The 21,017-nt window shown below is 36.2% G+C and overlaps 1 protein-coding gene across 1 annotated transcript in view; it reads right to left on the reverse strand.

Annotated features, from left to right (window-relative positions):
* Positions 1-21,017, reverse strand: part of Nell2 (neural EGFL like 2) — a gene marked incomplete at its 5' end in the record, with an annotated part of 379,873 nt that overhangs the window by 84,272 nt on the left and 274,584 nt on the right. The window contains 2 exon segments of the mRNA XM_005406591.2: positions 11,524-11,619; positions 14,745-14,867. Coding sequence (XP_005406648.1) covers positions 11,524-11,619; positions 14,745-14,867 — 219 coding nt within the window.

Below are 21,017 nucleotides of genomic sequence, written 5' to 3' on the forward strand. Positions count from 1 at the left end.
GTGTACAAATCTATAATTTTTTTAATTTTAGTTTAAAGAGAAAAAAATAAAGCAAAATTCAAAACAAGATAACAGGAGAGTAACAATGATTAATACATTGCGTATTGTTATCTTCAAAATAGTTACTCAGAGTACAAGATATAGGCATGAAAAAAATGTCTGGACAATATTATCAGAAACCTTTCTCTTCAATGAACTAAGAGAAATTAAAAGTATAACTATCATATATATATATAATTATCTCCCTAGTGTGAGAGGCTGAAAGAATAAATAAGATCCAAAATATACAATAATATTGTGAAATGGGAAGAAACTGTTCAAAAGAAAAGAGAAACTGCGATGGGGGAAGGAGAAAAGAAGGAAAGGAAAAGATTTCCTTTTTGAAAAATAGACTGAGACTATTTTCGAAAAATAATGCCTTTTAGGTTGTTAAGATGATTCCATTAACTGAGACAGATAAACAGTTATAGCAGTGGCTCCACAAATATTAGCTGTTATGATGACCTTACCCATGAATCCTTATACCTTCTACAACAGCTATTAGTAAGAGATGAAGAAGCTGAATTTCTCACACTTTGCTTTGCTCTGTAAAGCCAACAAAGTGAATAGCTAAGGAACTGTGCCCACAGCTGTTGGGTTACAGTAATATGCGCTCCTTCTGCTCTGACATTTGGCCTCCTGCTGAATCATAAGATCATAAAGAGTGTTTGGACTGGCAGCAAACTTTGAGGGATACAGGCACCAAATTTTCCACATTAAACTTTCATTAGCGTCCTGTGCATACATATCTAATGTGACATGTGTGAAGATAAAATAAAACGCAGTTCTTTTATTTGGGGGCTTTCTACCTCCAACTGCCTATGTGCACAGGGAACATTTTATACAAATGACAGGGACAGAACAGGTGGGCACGAACATGTCACTAATACCTTTTAAGTGACTGTTAACTCCCAATCTCGTCTGGTTGGTAGCCTCAGATCTACTGGACCCTCTGGTTCTCCAGCACACAGAGAGCCATTCTGGACTCTCCTGCCCCTGCCCCTGTGGAGGGCCACTGTGACTCTCCCACCTCTGATCCTGTAAGCTTACCTAATAAATCCCTTTGTATAATTATATATATTTTATGTATATTACGTATAATTATATATTTTACATTGGTTATCTCCCTGTAGAGAACCTTAGCTAATACAGTCCCTAATATTTGTCCTCTCAACCCTGCTTGAACACACAGACTAGTCCATCCCTTTTTCATATGGTTCTTGAGATTAGTGAATTTCTCACTCTGAGCTGAAGCTTGCCTTTTACTAAACTTACTAGTTTTGCTCTCCAGAGCTACATAGAATAATGGAATCCAAAATCCACATATTACTTTATCCCTTTATGTACTTAAGGATAGCTTTCACAATGACATTTCAAATTTATTTATTTCTTTTCCTGACTGAACATCAAGGGTTTATTCAACTACTTTTTAATCTCTACCAGGGTGTTCATCTCCTAGAAAAAACTTTTCCCCATGCACACTCCCACTTGCCAATACTCTTTAAAAAGTATTGGCCCAAAGTAATTATAATATGAAATTATGGAAGAATGTATTACAGAATTCAGGGAGAGTATCATATTGTTTCATATACTGTCTTTCTATTAATTTAAGCTAAGTAAGAATTTTCTTTGAGAGGTAGCACATTATACTTTTGGTTCATACTTGCATTAATATCTCACTAATATTCATGAACTTCTTATTATATACAAAGCATAATGTTAAACTCTATGTAAAACACACAACTGTAGATTCTATCATTATTCTATAAGGAACCCATACTCCAGGGGAAGGAATGGAATAAACGGTGAGGGAGGAGTGAAGGACAACCAAAGGAAAGATGAAATCCAAAGGGTAGGAGCAAAGGACACAGAGTGTGCACAAAGATGGAAGAGATCAGAATTCAGAATATAGAAGTAAAACAGTGGGAGAAGAGGTATGGCCCTATTTAAGGGATGAAAGTATTTCATTAGGAGTCACTTTTAAATATTTGCTAAGCGCTATGATGTTGCTGGATCTCATTGTGTTTTGGTTGGAATAATGGAATCCTGATTCCATCTTTTGTCATATTGGCTGTCCTTCCTGATCTATGACTTTCAAAAACTTGATTGATCTTCTTTGACTTGACTGAAAACCCTTATGAATCCTGCTAAGCCACATTTTAGTCTAAATCTAAAAAAAGTACTTAGAATATAATGTGTTCTCCAAGAAATAGTAAGTTGTAAAGGAAGAACCACAAATCAGCTGGATAAAGTTGATACATAGGAGCTTCTTCCAGTCTTATACGATCAAAACATTTGGAAACTAACCACAGGTAAGAAACCTCTAGTAAACACAGCTTCTGTTCAGAGAATTAAAATGGTAGTGAAGAGAAAAAGATACTCATACCCCCAGCTCTATTCCTACTAAATGCCAGGAAGCTCATGTCGCTTTGCTCCTTCCTATATTCCACCCCTTTTTCACTGAACCACTATGAGGTTCACCTCAGTCTGTACATTTATGAACGAAGTTCATCCCTCTTAGAAGTTACTGCATATTAACAAAATCATACTTACATGTAAAATGGGCGATTTTCTATTAAATTTCAGCACTAGCATCTGTATAACAGGGTAATGTACACACAAGACTTAAAGATAAAATATTAAATTCATAACAGCTTGTTAAGATATTGGAATTTCTACGTGGCACAAGAGGAAACTGAACCTCAGATTTGGGTCTTGTGACTCCACATGTTTGGCAGCAGAGAGGGCCTAGGCCTACAGAAGGTCCAATGCTGTGACAGACCAAAGTCCTTAAATGGCTACGCCCTAGTAACACACACACACACACACACACACACACACACACACACTACCAGTACAGATAATTAGGAGACTATTTTTTAATGAGCTTGAATGAACAAAGAATGATTGCTTTCATGAGCGTTCTGAGGTTAAAATTTATACAACCGATGTAGACACCCCTCAGCAAAGACATGAATGTAAAATATGGGTTGTAATATTCCTGGTATACCTGCAGAAGCAAATTTAAATTTTCTGTAGATGGAAAAGTCTTCTGGTGTCACAGGTGAAGATTTAATGGAAATAATTAGGTAAGACACAAAAGTACAAAATATAAAATGAAACACTATATCACATGCAAGAATCCATAAATATAATAAAAGGCAGATAATAGAAAAATATCATAAAGATTGTAATACGATAAAAATGTTTAAAATCATTAAAGACATAACAGAAGGAACCAAAAATCATAAGAAAACGATACTATCTAAGGAGAAAGAAGTAAAAGATTGTAAAAGAAAATTTTCCAGAGATTAAAAATATAGTAATTAAAATTTCTAAAAGTCAATGAGTAAGTTGAACAAAGAATTAGACAAAGTTAAGGAGACAATTGGAGACCAATATGAAAAAATTACAAGAGGTACAGCATCGAGAGAGAAAGATACGGAAAACACAAACTGAAAACACAGAAGCAAGACAAAGTTGAGTAAGTGTCCAGGGAAAAGTTCAGAAGAAAACCAGCTGTGGTAGTGTTTACACTTGTAATTCTAGCAAACTGGGAGGCTGAGGCAGGAGGATTGTAAGTTGAAGCCCAGCCTAGGCTATACAGTGATCTACAGAGACCCATTAAAAGAAAAAAGCTGTCAATGTAGCTCAGGGTCCTGGGTTCAATCCCCAGTACCAAGGGCAAACATTCCAGAAGGAAAAAATGAAAAGGAGGGGCAAGAAGCAATGTTGAATGAGATAAAGACATTTTCCAAAATTGGTGAAAGAATTGGCTCCTCAAATTCAATCATCAATTTAATCATCTAAAGGAGTCCCAAGCAAAACAAGGGAAATTGAATTCATACTCAGAACAATGTTTTGAAGTCATATAACCCAAAGACAAAGGGATCTTAAAGAAAAGGGGGAAATTAGTATGAAGAAAATTCAGTAACATCAAATGAATTACAATTGAACTGAATGAAGACTTTTTAATAAACACCTCCAAGGCCCAACAAAGTAATGGAATACTTTTGTTCATGGTGCTTAAAGAAAACCTACAATTCTATGCCCAACCAACGTAGTGTCATAAAGCCCTTCCTAGATCAAGACTGAATTTGCCACTACTACACCCACTCTGAGAGATTACTGAAGCATATCCTTCAAGAGGAAAGAAAAGAAACACATTAGGAGTAAGGACAGCAATGCAGGAAGCACAAATAATTTAAGTACAAATAAAAAGTTGCACGGTGCATATATTTTGAGTTAGAGGAAACTAAGTCCTTCGATAGCTGGTCAAGTTTTTATTTATTTCTAATGTCTCACCAGGATATCATTTCTATCTTTTCCACCACAGATTTGACGAAGAGATGTTCATCAGCTCATCTATGTAACAAATAGATGAATAATTTTAGAATTTAGGAATTAAAAAATCATAGAAAATTCCCAGCCAATGTATGAAGACACCCAATGAAAGAGAAAAAGCATTTCTCTAAGCTGTGTCCTTCCACCAGCAACAGTGACTTTTATAAATTAAAATTTCACATTATGCATGGAAGCCAGCCTTTTTAAGACTGGCTTTCCTACTTAAGCCACGCCCAGGAAGACTTAGGATAATGTGACTTCTGCGGTACATGGTTAAGAGGAGAACACAGTGGCTGAGGAAGAAGTACAAAGGGGATTTACTCCTCTTTGGATCGTGTTTGTCCTTTCAAATTTTATGCCATGTGCATATATTATTTGTTCACTTATTAATTAAGCATTTGGTTATTTTACACAAAATAGAAATCTAAAAATGACTTTATTTGATTTGATTAAAAAAATGCATGGGATATGAATTCTAGGAATTCAAACGCATAGTACGAGTTAAACAAAATGTGATCCATGGAAAAATTATCAATTTTTTAGTGCAAAGTTCTTTTCCAAGCTATTAAATTAATCTACTTGGCCTATTTCCTTGGAGACATGCTCTCTAACAGATTGAAAGTTATTTTTTCTCCTTACATTAAGTCCATGATGTGTCCTCATTTTCAGTATTAATTAAGTAGTCCTTAAAATAAAAAAGTTTGAAAAATTTCCCCATCATAGTTGTTATCTATTATACATGACTGATACATGGAAAGAGTGAATAACACTTTTCCAATTAACCTGGGGGACTTGGAAGAATGACTTTGAGATTTAGCACTGGGAACTTTTAACTACTTTTTAAATAGTCCAAAGACTTCAATTTCCATAATACATTAATTTTTAAAGATTTGCATTAGAACTAAATATAACAATCTTCAGTAAATGTACAGAAGACAAATTTTGAATTAAGTACTTTAAGCTATTAAGGTATAGGAAAATCATAAAGCTAGCTTATGAATGAATCAAGAAAACTAGGAACAGGTTTTTCAATAACCATTACTGTATTCCTTCATTTGTAGCTCTCAGAATATCTTCGGCTATTTCAAAGATGCCTAAAAGCTTCAAACACATACATACATATATACATAATACATATGTAAACTAAAAAAAGTACTTAATCTTATCAAGAATCATTTACTATTTACTAAATCCTAGACATGATGTTATGTGTTTTCATATAATCTCCAGAACAAACCAATATGGTAGATATTACTATCATCTCCACTTTACACATGTGCTAATTGAGACATGGAAAAATGAAATAACATGAAAATGGTCACACAACTGATAGCAACCGAGCCTAGGATTCAGGCTGATGTCTCTCTGACTTCAACTCTTATGTTCCTAACGGTGTTAAATGCCTCAAGGGAGACAAAAGTTTGATATAACATTAAGTAATTAAAATCTGATTTAAAATAGGTAAAGGATAAACAACATAAAAAGAAGGTATGTCCTAAGCACTCAAGTTAACTCATACTTGAAGTATGACCAAAAACTCTTTGGTGAGACTGGTTTTGTTACCTTAAATTTTTAAAAAAATTCTATAACAGGAAGAATATCATTAGAATCTAAATGCCTAATTCATACAAATTTGATTAATGTCTATGTATGCATCAAATGTAATTTAATCACTTTTATCATTAGTGCCTGAGTTTTAGAACCGAATTAGTCTCAGCAAGTATGAATTGAGATATCGCCTTAGGCAGCTTAATGGATAAGGTCATCAGAAAATCCATCCAATGACCTGTTCTATCTTTCTTCCTTTCAGAAATTCAGATCCACAAAAGTGACTTTTACAGACAGTGATACCAGAAACAAGGCTTCCTTTTCCCAAATTTTCTCTATTATAATGAAATTTAATAAAGATTCTTACATATGATGTTTGTTTAGCTACAGAAGAAATAATTTCTGTTGCTAAAGCATGGTTTTTAAAGTCATCACAAATTTGCTACTCGTTCTCTTGTTCTATCACAAAAAGAGATATATGTTTTGGAAATGGAATTTCAAAGTCATTTTTGCAAGCAAAGGTATGCTGGATCAAAATGTTTTGAGAACTCTTGCTTCTAAATTTTTTATCTTCCTATGTAAAATGATATAAATTGATGTACACTTCCAAAAAATGTGCCTTAAAAAGCTTAGTGATCAAGAAATTACGTATATGTACATTTTTTGATGATGAGACATGGGTTAATTTAACCATATCAGGGAACTTAATAGTTTGACAATGATAATAAATGCTAACTGTACACACTACCAGGAAAACAACATTTTTTGCTGAAAAAAGGATTTTAACTACCTACACTATAATATCTAACATACCAGTTCAATAATTATATAAACTTCTTAATCAGCTTCAATCCAGCTGAAGTAATTTTTGAAATAAAGCAAAACTCACATGTGCTCCATGCTTTAAAGCAACATATATTAAAACACTACAAAAACACTTTGGAATGCAACTTAAATTTATGTTCATTTAACTACTTGCTAAAGATAATTAAAATCTCATCTCATGTTTTGATCTACAGCTAAGATCCATTATTTTACACATATGGGGAAAAAAGTAGCCATTTATCACCAAAACATCTGAGCTATTCTTTCATATTTCAGCATATATTTCTTCAGCTCTGCCACTTGGTACCAAATTTCTCCCAGTTATAAACATTGTAATTTGATTTAAGTCAGTGGTTGTTTATAGGCAACTGTCAAATCTTTAGTGTTATGCCTTAAATCATTACTGAAAGATTTACTTTTAGTATAATGAGACAGTTTTGCATATTAATTAGGTCATCAGACACATGTTTGCTGAGGTTTAGCAACTGTGTAATAAATACAGAATGGCAGCCATAGAGCTGTTAAGTAAGCCTCAGCACACAGACTTCTAGTATTTTTTATTGAGTTATCCAAGAAATAATCGCCCCACCAAATCCAAGTTAAACACTGGTAGAATATTAGGGTGTTTAATTAAAAATGAAGCTATGCTGTACATGTGGATGGTTTTGTACACTGACTAAAAAATACGTCTATAAAAAATTAATTTCACTCAGCATAAAGCATACAAATAGCTCTCTTATGAAGTTAGTAAATGAATTCAACCATTTCTACTGAGACACACACAATACAGAAACTGACTAAATAAATGAGGGCACGAACTTCTGGGGAGACCTTCTCACTTCAAGTATCAAGAGCTGGTAAAAGTCACGTACATCAATCTGCCTTATCCAGAAAGGGTAAATTTTGTGACTTTGCATGCAGCGAAGTCACAAAATTTGTGAGGGCTCCACAGATGCTCACTGGGACCACAAATCAGTTTCCTCATTAAATATCAGACACCATCTAATTCCAGAAGGCCAACGCTAGGCCATCTTTACACTTGCAGATCCTGACAATCCCGATGCTTCCCATACCTATGGATGAAAAACTTGTCACAGTTATCTGTATTTAAAGCCAGGGTTACTTTGCAGCTGAAGGCGTGAGGATAACAAAAAGCACAGACCTGGTGAAGGCTGGAGTATGATGAATTCTTGGATGGACAGCATGACATAGGAAAAAAGGAAGGAGAGAGGAAAATAGGGAGAAAAAATGCTATACCAGGAATGAGCAGATAAGGATCTATAGTGAGATATCTTATGTAAGTTACTTCATCTCTCTGTGCCTTAATTTATTGCCTGCTGTCTTGATTACTTTTCTTTCATTGCTGAGACAAAATACCCAATGCCAAAAGTTAAGGGAGGAGAGGTTTATTTAGCTCAGAATTTGTACAGGTTTCAGTCCACACTCTGCTGGCTCCAAAGCAGGGTGGTACATGACAGAAGAGCAACTGTGCACAGCAGTGGAAGACAGCACAAGCAACAGGAGACCTCAACAGCATCTTTCTTCCCCTTTTCTATTGCATCCAGACTGCCGGGGTTAGGGGGTGCCAAATGAAGCAGTGGACTGGTGCAGTCATCACACAGTTAACGTCAGCATCACCCACACTAGATTCATCCACCTCCAAAAAAGCCTAAGACGGCATGAGGACTTGGGGTGGGGGGGACGGCATCTAGGCACAAACCATCACACCTGCCACATAAGAATGTGGGGTCAGATGTTCCCGAAGACATCTTTAAAATAACATTCAAAAACTGTCCAGCAAATATGGAAACTGCTACATCATTTTCATCACCATTTAATCGATAACTTACACCTTGATTATTGATTCACCAAGTATGTATGGAACATCCACTAAGGTGTGTCCTTACCCTGGGTCTTGAGGATACAAAAGTGAATACAATCCGCCTTAAACACAAGATAGTCACGGCTGGGATGGGAATGAAGCGAGGAGAGAGGAGGACAAGAGGGTGAAGCTGGGTGGATGAACAGCTAGAAGGGTGTTATCGCATTTAAAAATGCGGCCCCGCTGGCTCTGTCTGTGAGCTCATCTATTTGGAGGCTGAAGCAAGAGGGTTGCAAATTTAAGGGAAGCCTCAGCAATGCACAAGACCAAGTTTCAAATTAAAAAAAAAAAAACCCAGCTGGGAATGCAGGTCCGTACTACAGCACTCCTATGTTAGATGCCTAGTACAGAAAAAACTAAGCGGCCTTTGTCCTGAGGGCAATGGGGGACACTGAAGTTTTGTTGCTTGGCTTTCGTTTTGTTTTTTGTTTTTTCTTATATGGAATGATAGAATCATGTTCTGATATTCTGCAGGGATTGGGAAGGAGGCAGACAAACTTGAGACCTCCGAACTACCGTAGGGTCAGCCAGAAGGCAAGAAATGGAACCCTGCAAAGAGATAACAAGATGCAATGCAGATGACCTCACTGGGAGGTGGAGGGCGCAAGTGCGAGCCGATTTCCTGAGCAACGCCCTCAAAACTTGGTGGACAAGACTGCTATTCACCGAAATAAAGAAGAGTAAAGAACAATCTGGTTTTGGTGGGAGGAGAAGAAAGGAGGAGATGATGGGCTTGGTAATCACAGCTAAGGTCTCCAAAAACAGCAGAGCAGAAGATATTAGATAAAAAGTCTGAGTTTGGGAGTAGGGAGGTCTTTGTTTTCAGCTGCCTGTTCTGAGTTTAGCAGGAAATGCAATCACTGTGAACTCACTATTTTTATGTAAATGGAGCTAATAGCTGCCTTGGAAGACAGTTGTGAAGTGAGGGGTTAAACAGAGGGCACAAGACACTGAGAACTTAAGTAACTTGCCCAAGTGAACATCAAAAATAGTCAATAGAACTAGAGTTTAAGCTTACTTCTTCTCCCAAGACACTGCTCTGCTGGTTAGGGTCAGGTTGGGATCGTCTTCATATGGATTTAAAGTTCAAGGATGATTATACAGAGAGGGCCAACTCTTCCAGTGGGTTATTTTTCTTCCAATCTGAAATACTACATTGCTAACGTTAATTTTTTGAAGTCCCAGATTTTCATGATCTCATCATTTGATGTTTTTCTCGAGGAAGAATGATACGCAGAATTAGACATGGCTAAGGTTCATCTTAGATTTTTCAAGACAGCCTTTATCCAAAACTCCATACAATTATCCTCACACTTTCAAAAAGTCCTTAAAAAGCCACAACTTTAGTATCCAGGTCTTGTACCAGAAATAGAACAAGGTACTGTATTCCAGAAAACGGATCACCACAGTGCAGACGTATGGGAGTCTACAGTGTACCTTGATATATGTGCACATGGTAGTGGAGATCCTGCAATACAAATCTGGATGACCACTGTATTACAGCTGCGTGATTTTGATCAAGTAAATTCTATGATAATTCATTACCAAAAACCTGTATGTCTAATAGGTTAACAAGTTCTACAGGTGATTCGGATGTACAACAAGTTCGGATAACTTTTAATTTAGGAAAGGATGCCTTTAAAAAGAGTGTTACAAGCAGAGCACGGCGACACATGTCCCTAGTCCCAGAATTCTGGGAGGCTGAAGGGGCAGGACTGAAAATTCAAGCCCAGCGTCGATAACTTAGTGAATTGGGAAGATACTATCTCAAAACAGAAAAAAGAAAAAAGGATTGAGGATGTAGCTCTGTGTGAATGTCTCAGCTTCAATCCTCAGTACTGCAAATAAATATTAAAAGACCCCAGTGCATTAGTATTACAGACAGGAAGTCAATCACTGAAGCTTGAAAAACATTACTTAGAGGTATTTATAAAAAAGAGATGAACTAGTGATGCAAACTTATTCACAAAGATCTTTCTTTGCATAGTGGCAGTGTCTATTCAGTAAAAATTTTACCTCCCAAATGGAGCAGAACATTTCCTGTCTCATATTCTGATCAGTGCTTTATTAAACCAGATGACTACAGGCAGAACAGGTGAAGCACATGAACTACATCCGTGACACTGGGATTTATGAAAAGCAGGGTGGCATGATAGCAACCATCACTACTGGCAGAAACTTTCTCTCAGGGAGAATAACCAGACTATCAGGTCATTTGCTACTGGAACTACTCAAACAATACAACCAAGACTATCACCGATACGATTTTAATTAGGACCTAATGCTCAAAACTCTTTTTTGTCCCTAAGGTATGTTTTTCACTTGACATAGAAGTTATTTGGGGTTATAGCTATATTCAGATTGTATATTATTTTTAAAATAGTTTCAAATTTTCAGTGTGAGTATCCATCAGAAAGCATAATTTCATAATGGATTTGGATGAGAAATAGAGAATAGAAAACTTTACTTTGTAAATAAACAATAATAAACTACTGGAAATTCTCAGTACGCATTTAGATGGTGGTATATCCTGGGAACAGAGACGGTCATAAGCTTGAACTCTACACTTTATCACAGATTTCAGTAAAAAAGAAATCCGAATGGGTATGAAGGATTATCGTCATTAAAGTTGGTGCTATCCTCTACGTCCTCTTGAAAAAGCTCAGTATCTGTCTAGTTATAATAACTGCAAGCCTCCTCAGATTGATTTTGGGGAGTCACCCAGTGAATATGCATCACAGAAAAACCCCACTCCCTCCCTCCTAGCACGGCCTTATTAATAGCTCCATGCTTTGAGAGCCCACTTGAAACATTATTTTCCTCGTGGATCACTTCTGGCATTGGCGTAAAAATTCGTTTTTGACAAGAGAAAATGACACCCTTACCCGTCTCACAGCTGGGCCCCGTGAAGCCCTGTGGGCAGGCACACAAATTGGCAGCGATGCAGGCACCTCCATTTCTGCAGCCATCTTTGCAAAATGCTGAAATAATTCGGATACATGAATAAGTCAGACAAATTCGGATACATGAATAAGTCAGACATTTATTTAGCAAAATAAATCAGACACAGGATTTTTGAAATTTAGAAGTAAACAGTTCAACTTTTATTGATTCCTTGATGAACACATCAGATTGTAAAAGCCACTGTGATGTTGTACTAAGGTAATGTTTTCCATATATATACCAAATATCAACACAATTAGGAAAGCGGTATTCTTTCTATTTGTTTGGTTTTGGTACCGGGAATCGAACTCAGGACCTTGCACTTGCCAGGCAGGTGCTTATGCCACTGAGCTATATCCCTGGCCCAGTATTCTTTCTAATGTTAAAGGAACATGTCATCTGTAAAATAAAATAATAACATTTCTTTTACAAAAAAGCAGTAATCTTATACAATGAAAAATGCAATAAAATTCAGATTGTAGCTCATTGTAGCACTCCAACTTAAAAATAAACTTAAAAATGACAGCTATCACACACAAAGCAAACCATCATCTAGAGAATGAGACTGTGAAATAGGAAATCATTGAATCCCATGAAATTTTCATCATTCTAAACACTGGTCAAGGTTTGAAAATGTTAGAGAAATGAACCATCCTTCAGAAAGTTCTCAGCCACCCCTGCTGGCTTAGAAGCACCAACAGTCAGGAGAATTTCCTATCGTTGGTCTTCAGGGAAAGTCTGGCATTCTTCTGCTAAGGACAGGTCAGGATGCGGGGTCAAAAGCAAGGCTACTGCAATGTCTGATACATTAAAGTGGTTTTGGAGATCAGGAGAAAAGTTCTTCTGCTAGTAGGATCAGGAGCACTGCCAACGTGCTCTTTCAGTATGTGCTGCCTTCAAAGAAGCACAGGAAAGAGGGAAAATATGGCAGATGAGAAAAACCAGAGAAGGTAAAAACAATAAGATGAATGATACTAAGCTCCTTAGAAGCTCCTCTTCCCACTTCCTTCAGCTTACTCCTGGGCTATGTTAAAGCTCAGCAGTTGCTTCTTAATGAAGTTCTGACACGAAAACACTACACCAGCTGGCTGTTCCAGGCACTGGAGCGAAAGTTTTCCTGCATGTACTTTCTCTAATTAGGTAGATCTACTTTCTTAGAGTAGTGAAATGTAGAAGCCGGTACTCATGGTGCGGAATTAAAGGACGGATCCAAAGAGGTCATTTTGCTCTGTTGAACCTAGTTCTTAAGTCTGTTTTGATCCTATACAAGAAGAAGACTTGGTTCAGGGAGTATTTGCAAATAAAGTGAGAATTTAAACCTCATAAATAATAAAGAATGGATCTTCGAAACCAAGTTTCCTTGGAGCAATTTGGAAGGTTGCTGCCTACTGTTACAGCACAAAGATCAATGATTCAGCGCCTACATCTAGACTACCCTCTGCTCAAAGTGTTCTTTCTTCTATTTCCAAAACAGATACAAATAGGAACTAGACTCTGTTCTGGGAATCTGTAGTCCAAACATCCAAGAAAGATTATACAGATTCTTAAAAGTTCTCCTTTCTTCAAATACAAGAATGAATCTGTCTACAGATGCTCATAATTTCTGCAGTTCTTTTTTTGAATAACAAATAACATTAATCATCAACAAATGAGATCATCTCCAATTAAAAACCTTCTGCACAGTAAAGCAAACAACTAACAGAAACAAACTTCAGAATGGGAAAATATTGCCAGGACTACAATCTAGAATGTATAAAGAACTTAAAAAAAAAAAAAAATAGACGCTCTAAATAAAAGCCTTAATCAAAAATGGGCTACTGAAGGAACTATTTGCATAGTTTTCCAAGCAAATCTCTGTGAGATTAGGAGCCCCGACTAAGAAAGCCTTCTTCCTGTGATCTACAATGAAACTATAGGTCCATGGTTTTGGAAACTAGAGTAATCCTTTGTTCCACTGAAATCTCACTTCAGTATACAGGTATACAGCACTGCATGAGCCATTCCATTACTAATTGTTTCTTGGTGGTTCCTATCTCTCCTGTAGAAAGTAACATAGTAATTTGAGCACAGTGAACTCTAAGGTAAATGACACCAATATATTTGATGAATGGCATGACTTACAGTTTAAAATGCCTAAAGTAGGTAAATCATATCACATAATAAGGAATATGAATATTATTTATGGGATTTGCTATCTTCAGTTTTTGGGGTTTTTATTTTTGTCTTTTTGAGACAGGTCTTGCTATACAGTTCAGTTCAGGCTGGGCTTGAGCTCACTTTGTAGGCCAGGCTGACCTCAAACTCGCAATGACCCTCCTGCCTCAGCCTCCCGAGTGCTGGGATTACAGGCCTGCGACGCAATGCCAACCTTATCTATGGGATTTGGTAGAGTTTCCAAAATAGACTTCTACTCCCTTTGCCTCATCTGATGAAGAGAAAGAGAACAGTGGTAAAAACATGGTTTAATAGATGGTGGAGAATTACAAATGAAATATCCTCTGATGGCAATGAACATCTGAGCTAAGTAGCACATGTGAAAGAATCATGCACTGCATTGACAAGCCAACTGAAATGAGCAACTATAACATGTAGAAACCCTGTACACATGGTTAATTAATCTTTTACAGCAGTACTCAACAGCTCATGACAGAGTGTGTGGAAGAAAAACTGTTCAACTGACCCAAAATGGAGATACTTCACAGTGGATGATAGCAGTATAAAAAAAATGGGTTGATGAAGCAAATAGCTATCATTTATTCATGACTGGGCTCAAATAGAAATGTTTGAAGCTGGGATACAGGTAAAATTGATAGCAGAAAAGTTTCCAAAAAATGAAGAAAGTCAAGAGTTGTAGAAATAACAAAAGAACTTAGAGTTAGGGAATTAAATGGTAAAATTTAAAATGCTAAGGATAGAGCTGAGCTGGACAAAAATGTCCAGAATGATCTTACGGATGTGGTTTTATGAAGAGAGATATGAAATGCTCTGAGGCTGATATCAAGAAACAGGGGCAAAGAAGCAGAAGTGTTTGGCACGAGCCAGATTTGAAAGCTCTCAATAACTGTGCAAGGCGTACCCAAGACACAGAACAGTGACGAGAAGGGACAGAGAGATGCAGTCCGTCATACATAGTGGAAACAGTGCTGGCATTGAAGCACCTTACCTTTGCACGTGGTTCCATTCCCTGTGTAGCCAGGCTTGCAAACACAGTTGTGTCCTCCCACAGTGTTGAAGCATAAAGCGTTTTCATCACAGCTGTGCTGGTTTGTGACACACTCGTCATGCTCTGAAATAAAGAATATGATTTTGTGACTTAAGTATATTCTTCAAAGGTGCAACATGGTTAAATGTACCGGTACCTTAGTTATGACATGGTTAATTCTTTCAGCCACAGCCCTATGCAAATTATAAACTAAAGGAGACGTCAGATTTTGAAGTACTCCATACTTCTTCAAAAATACACACAATTTACACTTCCAGAAACACTAAATACAAAGGAATTTGGAGAAAAGGCATATCAATGGTAGGATGAGATAGATGGGGATTAATTCTCAGAATTATATTCTAATTTTTTGTTGGTTGTTTGAGACAGGATCTCCTATGTATTTCATGCTGACCTTGAACTCACTATGTAACCCAGGCTAGCCTCAAATTTACAGTGATCTTCCCGCCTCAGCCTCCCAAGGGCTGAGATTACAGGTGTGTGCCACCAGGCCCAGTTCAGAAGTATATTCTAAAGTCATCTGTGTATAGTCTCTGTGTTTAGTACATGGGGAGTTATTCTTCTGAGATAAATCTGCAACCTTACTCTTCCCTGTAACATGTGAAGGGTGACAGAGAAGGACAAAGAACTGTACCACTCTATGAGTCCTGACCTGCAGGACAATGGAATTGAAATTCTGGGAGGTAAGTACTTCCATCAACACCCGCTCCATACTTCCAGATATAAAGATACCTATAAAAACCGCGTGAAGCATCCCCAGGATACAGAACAGTGACAATAAGGCACAGAGAGATGAAGTACATCATCTATGTAAACTGCTGGGGAATTCCTGACCTCCTCACCTCTGCAAAGAACATGTCACACGTCTGTTAAGTAAGACAAACTTGGTTTTGTAATATGTGCAAAACCAAATGCTAAAATAGACAACTGTACAACTAATGCTATACCCGCCCTAACTGCTTATATCTTGATACTTTGAAAACTACTGAATTATCTGCTCTACCAGCAGGGTGTGAGAGAGGCAGAGTTAGTATCACATCTCTACTTTAAAGATGAGTAAACAAACACAGTTTCTGCTGCCTGCCCAAGTTCGTAATAGAAAGAATCACAGATAACTTCAGAATTCTAGTGTTCAGCAAAAATGCACATCTAAAAAATAAACGTTGTAAGTATGAGGAAGAAAACAAAACATCAAAGTCAAGATGAACAGGACATAAAGCATCCCAGGAAACACTTTATTCATCTAAAGTAGCTACACTGAGAGGCACTACTTGTCACTTGTTCTTTAATTTAAATATTTCTGGCACTGAAAATTTAATGCATATTTTAAAGACATTGATTGAGTCATTAATTTTATATTCTGTAAGTCATGAAAACATAAATGTTTACTTTTCATTTTAGAAACTGTACTCATGATATTATAATGGTAATGTATCTGTGTAATTTTTTAAAAAATTGCTCTTGGCAACACAGTTGGGATTTGACTAACAGAAATTATTACAGTTAAATTAGAGTGTCCTGTTTTTCATTTTAAAAAATATAATTACCATTGCACTGTGACTTTATGCCTCACACCATAGGGGCAGAGAGTCATGACAGTTTTGATCCCTGTAATAAAATTCTTAGAGATCATTTCAACAATTCATCAGAGGAAGAAGAGATTTTTAAACAATAAGGCTTTAGAATTGCATGAATGAACATCTTATTTTTCACATTCCTAGCTGACTACTCAAAAGTATACAAAATGCCACACTTACTCTATAGTATCAGAATATTCAGAAGTTTTTTCTTTAAATAAAGTCCTGCTTACTACTGGTAGCTTAGAAATGACTAGATTACACTGGGGTCTCCTAGTTGCAGCTACACTTTGACCCATACAGCGTCAGAGGGACCCGAATAGGCACCCTCTTGCCGTTGGATTCGCTGCCTGGAGCAAAATAAATCTACACTCTGAAGTCTGTACCTGCTTCCAATTTTCTTCCTGACACAGTTGAAGATGCTGCAGTTAATCCATAAATCGCCATACGGACAGCCATAGGCCTTTTAAAGACAGCTGCTGATTGATTAGATGCTGTTTTCATCCCTGCCTTGATGGTCTTCTTAATTAGATGGTACTCACTGGTCAGAAGGGCCGGACAAGATTTGCTTTAGCACTCCGTGTGATAATAATGCTCGATGAATGTTAAGTAATTACTCAACTAAGACCTATTTCCTCTGCTGTTGTTTACCCTTGTGGTTACTGAAATGACTGAATATACTAAGCAGTTCAAAAGTAGAGACGGGGCTGGGGATTTAGCTCAGTGGAAAAAGCACCTGCCTGGCAAGCGCAAGGTCGTGAGTTCAGTTCCCGGTACCAGAGAAAAACAAAAAACAAACAAACAAACAAACAAAAAAAAACCAAAAGTAGAGACAGCTTGTAGGCTTTGAAATGCACTTCTGCCTTTATATCTATTCTCCCTGTGCCTGAAATGTTCTACCCTTTATATGCTACTGGAACCCTCTGACCATCTTTTAAATTGATACTAAAATACCCTGTATTTCCTGAAAATACCTCAGTTTCCTCCTCCTGCAAAGTTTTAGGCTCTTGTGCTTTTCCCTAGTACCACCTAGCAGGCTCTACAAGTCTGCTGTACTGTGATTTCCTACTTCTTCTTGGTTTATATCTTCAGGCCCCAACTTGGGCTGGTAAATTTTTAGACAAGAATTGTGGGTGTTCTTTGTATTTCATTTAAGTATTTGAAAATACTTCTTGCATAAGAGATTGAATGATTGAATGAGTAAGTAAAGCATGGTAGAAACTGCTTCAGCCAACACTGAAGCCAACTGAAATTTGTTCACTTATAGACTAAATGGTAAATAGTGAAGTAGTTTTGAAAATCTGAGCTATTTTTATGGTGATTTTACTACAATAGTGTTTGATTTGACTTTGAGTATTTCAAAAATTAACTAACGTACCAGGACGTATTTTGAAAACAGAAAATATTAATGGCTTTATATTATTAATTTAAATTTTTTCACATTACTTAAAGTTGGCTATAGTTGTATGCAGAGTTACCACTAAAATAAACTGTGACCTCTGGAAAATTCTTGAAAAATTCCTATATCTAACAGAAAAATTAAGTTTAATTTGATAGTCCTTCACAAAACAGAATGTAAATGAAGCAATAACATTCTGTGAAGTCATCGCAATAAATAGTTATTGCTACTTTATATCCATTTTTGATCGAATATTAATTTCTTACCCTTTCTCTGACTCACACATACCTGATTATTTCCTTAACATTTTCAAAGCACAGTAAGTAAAATTAAATAAAATAAAGAGGAGCAACTCTAGGATGAATTATAAATCCGTATCATGTTTTAGTGTTTGAGAAGGGCATTTCAGGATACAACAGTGAATGAATTCCAAAATTTATTTAACATATACTAGAAGACAGACATTTGGACCTAATGTTCAGAGCATCCAACCCATGTGAGTCAATGCTATTTTCAAAACCTCAATGAACATTTTATTGTTCAAGTGATGTGATGACCCAAATAACAGTTGAGATTGCAAACACATCCATCTCTTTCTAACTCTTCTTCATTAAAATATTAGCACATTGGTATTTTAACCAACATTTACTAATTCATTGAATCTATAAGTTTGAAATTTAAATGAAGTGGAGAAAAATAAACATCTAGAAAGAAGACATCATCACTCAATAGCACTAAACAGAAGAAATTTGAGTATGCCTTTACACTATAATTAATATAGAATCTATAATCTTATAGAGATAGTAAAGATGTATTCTGTGTGACATAATTTCTTTTTTTCTGCATCTGTACATATAACACAAAATTGATTTCATGCCAGCAACAAGGTCTAATGTGGTAAAATTCCTCCACAGGGTGTAAAAAAAGTAATACACACACCTGGATTCCTCCAAAGGCAGATGTTATTCATAACAATAATACTTTCTTTTCACTGATTCGCTCCTACAATTGATAGATTAATGTACCCAAATCATTTTCAGAGTACACACTCAAAATGTCATATTCTTAATAATGGTTGACATTAAGTTGAGCTTGAATTTAGTATTAATAATGAGTTGTTCCCAGGAAAAAAATGTGTGGCAAGGCAAAAATAGCCCCTCTGAAATTCACATAGCTTTAGTCACATTAATTCTAACACTGATGCACAAGTCAACAAGCACATGTTTTATTCCAAAATTTCAACATGCTACAAAATGCACATACTGCCAAAATAGGGATGAATAGTTATCTATTAAATACCTCTAAATTTACATTGAATTAAATACATTTTTTCAATGTCTCTTGTATTTTTGGACCTTCTTGGCACAAGATGATTAAAAATTAAAATAGGTACCATTCACAAAGCTTACAGTTTAGTTGGAGATGTAAGAAAAGAACAAATGCCTTTGGTGTTCATTATGAATACTGGTAAAGAAATAACTTCTATGTACAGAAGGTTGTAAGAGGTCAAGGGAGGAAGAAGTCATTTCTATTTGTGCAAGGTGGGAATCCAGGAATGATTTTCTGTGGAATGAAATATTTGACCTGGACATTTTTCACATATGTTGAGATGGAAGAAGGCGTGGGTTAAAATTAAAATGCTACCAGTATACTTTTCATTTTTGTTTTTGGAATACTATAGCTCTTAAAAATTTGTGAGGACCTGAATGATTCACAATAATCATAAAAATGATTTAGTGCTTACTACATACCACATACTCTTAATATATATTAACTCATTCATTTATATTCATTAGGAAACATCATAAGTTTACAGAAAATTAAACTTGGCTGGGATAGGTTAAATATTTGTCCAAGATCACAGAGCTAGAAAGTGTTAGAAGCTGTGAATCACAACATGACACCAAAAGACTAGATTGATCACTAAGTCCTAGAGTTTCCTGATGTATTTCGTGTTTACATTTTCCCCAACCTCGACCAATTTTTTATCCTAATATTCTTTGTAATTAACTATAGGCTTTAATGTTTACATGGTGGAGTCTCTTTATGTTGTTTGGTCAGTCTTCTGTTGCTTTCCGGTTAGCAAGTTATTATTTAATTATGGTATTTTCCACCATTTGGACCCTGTTCAACAAGGGTCATATTAGAGTCATAGAACTCTACATGGGAAAACGCTGAGGTAACTTTCTTTTCATACTTAAATCCTCAGTGTTTTCACAAGATTGAGAGAAGTTTTTAAAAGAAAATGAAGTACCAAATACAGTCACGTTGCAATTCCTACAAAAAAAGTTCACAGCATTAATTTCTCCAACTTAAAAATTTCTTCATATAAATCTCTTGTTATCATAGAATTTGTACTATAACTATGGTTAAAGGTGGTATAGTGTTAGTTATTATAGTTTGTCATTATCCAGTCTGTGCTTGATACTACTGTTGTTGATTTTACCCTTTACCCCAGGTGACACAATTGTTGCTATCAACTAGTCTTTTCTGTATGCCAATCTCTAGATTGTTTGGGGCTCAAAAATACTATAGTCTGTCACCAAAAAATGAGGTCCTGGGCCAAACAGATTGCAACCTTCCTCCACTAATAAACAGAGGTAGTAGGATCATGGGACAGACCTAAAGGCCAACAGTCAGCTATGACTAAAGGACATCTCTGAAAAGTAGTTATTACTTAAAGAAATCTTGGTAGTAGCAATGAAGCTACCCACAATAAACAATTTGCAAGCCTGAACACAGAAAACAGATAAACAAAACAAAACAAAGCAGAAAATGAAAAAACACAGAATCAAAATGCCCCCGAAACTCCAAACTCTCTGAAAACAAATTCAAGGGGCATCTAGTGGGATGCTATCAAAAGCCGCATAGCTGTAATAACTGAAATAGTAGCAATGGAGGTAAGAAAGCAGATGAATAAGGCTCTTGGTGAATTCAAAGAAAAGATAATTGTACAGATAATTGCAGAGACAATGACCCTAGTCAGACAAATGATTAATGAGTCCAGATACGGTACTGATATAAAAATAGAGGAACTAAAAAAAGACAGGCAAACCATGAATACCCAAATACAGAAAAGAACTAGAGTTCATAAAATAATATCTAAAAGAATTCCAGGAGGCTAAGAACTTTATTGAAAGTATATACAGCAGCACTGACCAAAGTGAGGACAGAATATCAGACATAAAAGATAGCCTGTGGTTGGTAACCATTCTCCAAGGAGAATACTTTAAAAAT

The sequence above is a fragment of the Chinchilla lanigera genome, unplaced genomic scaffold (genome assembly GCF_000276665.1).
Source record: "Chinchilla lanigera isolate Chin_1 unplaced genomic scaffold, ChiLan1.0 scaffold00099, whole genome shotgun sequence".
Lineage (NCBI taxonomy): Eukaryota > Metazoa > Chordata > Mammalia > Rodentia > Chinchillidae > Chinchilla > Chinchilla lanigera.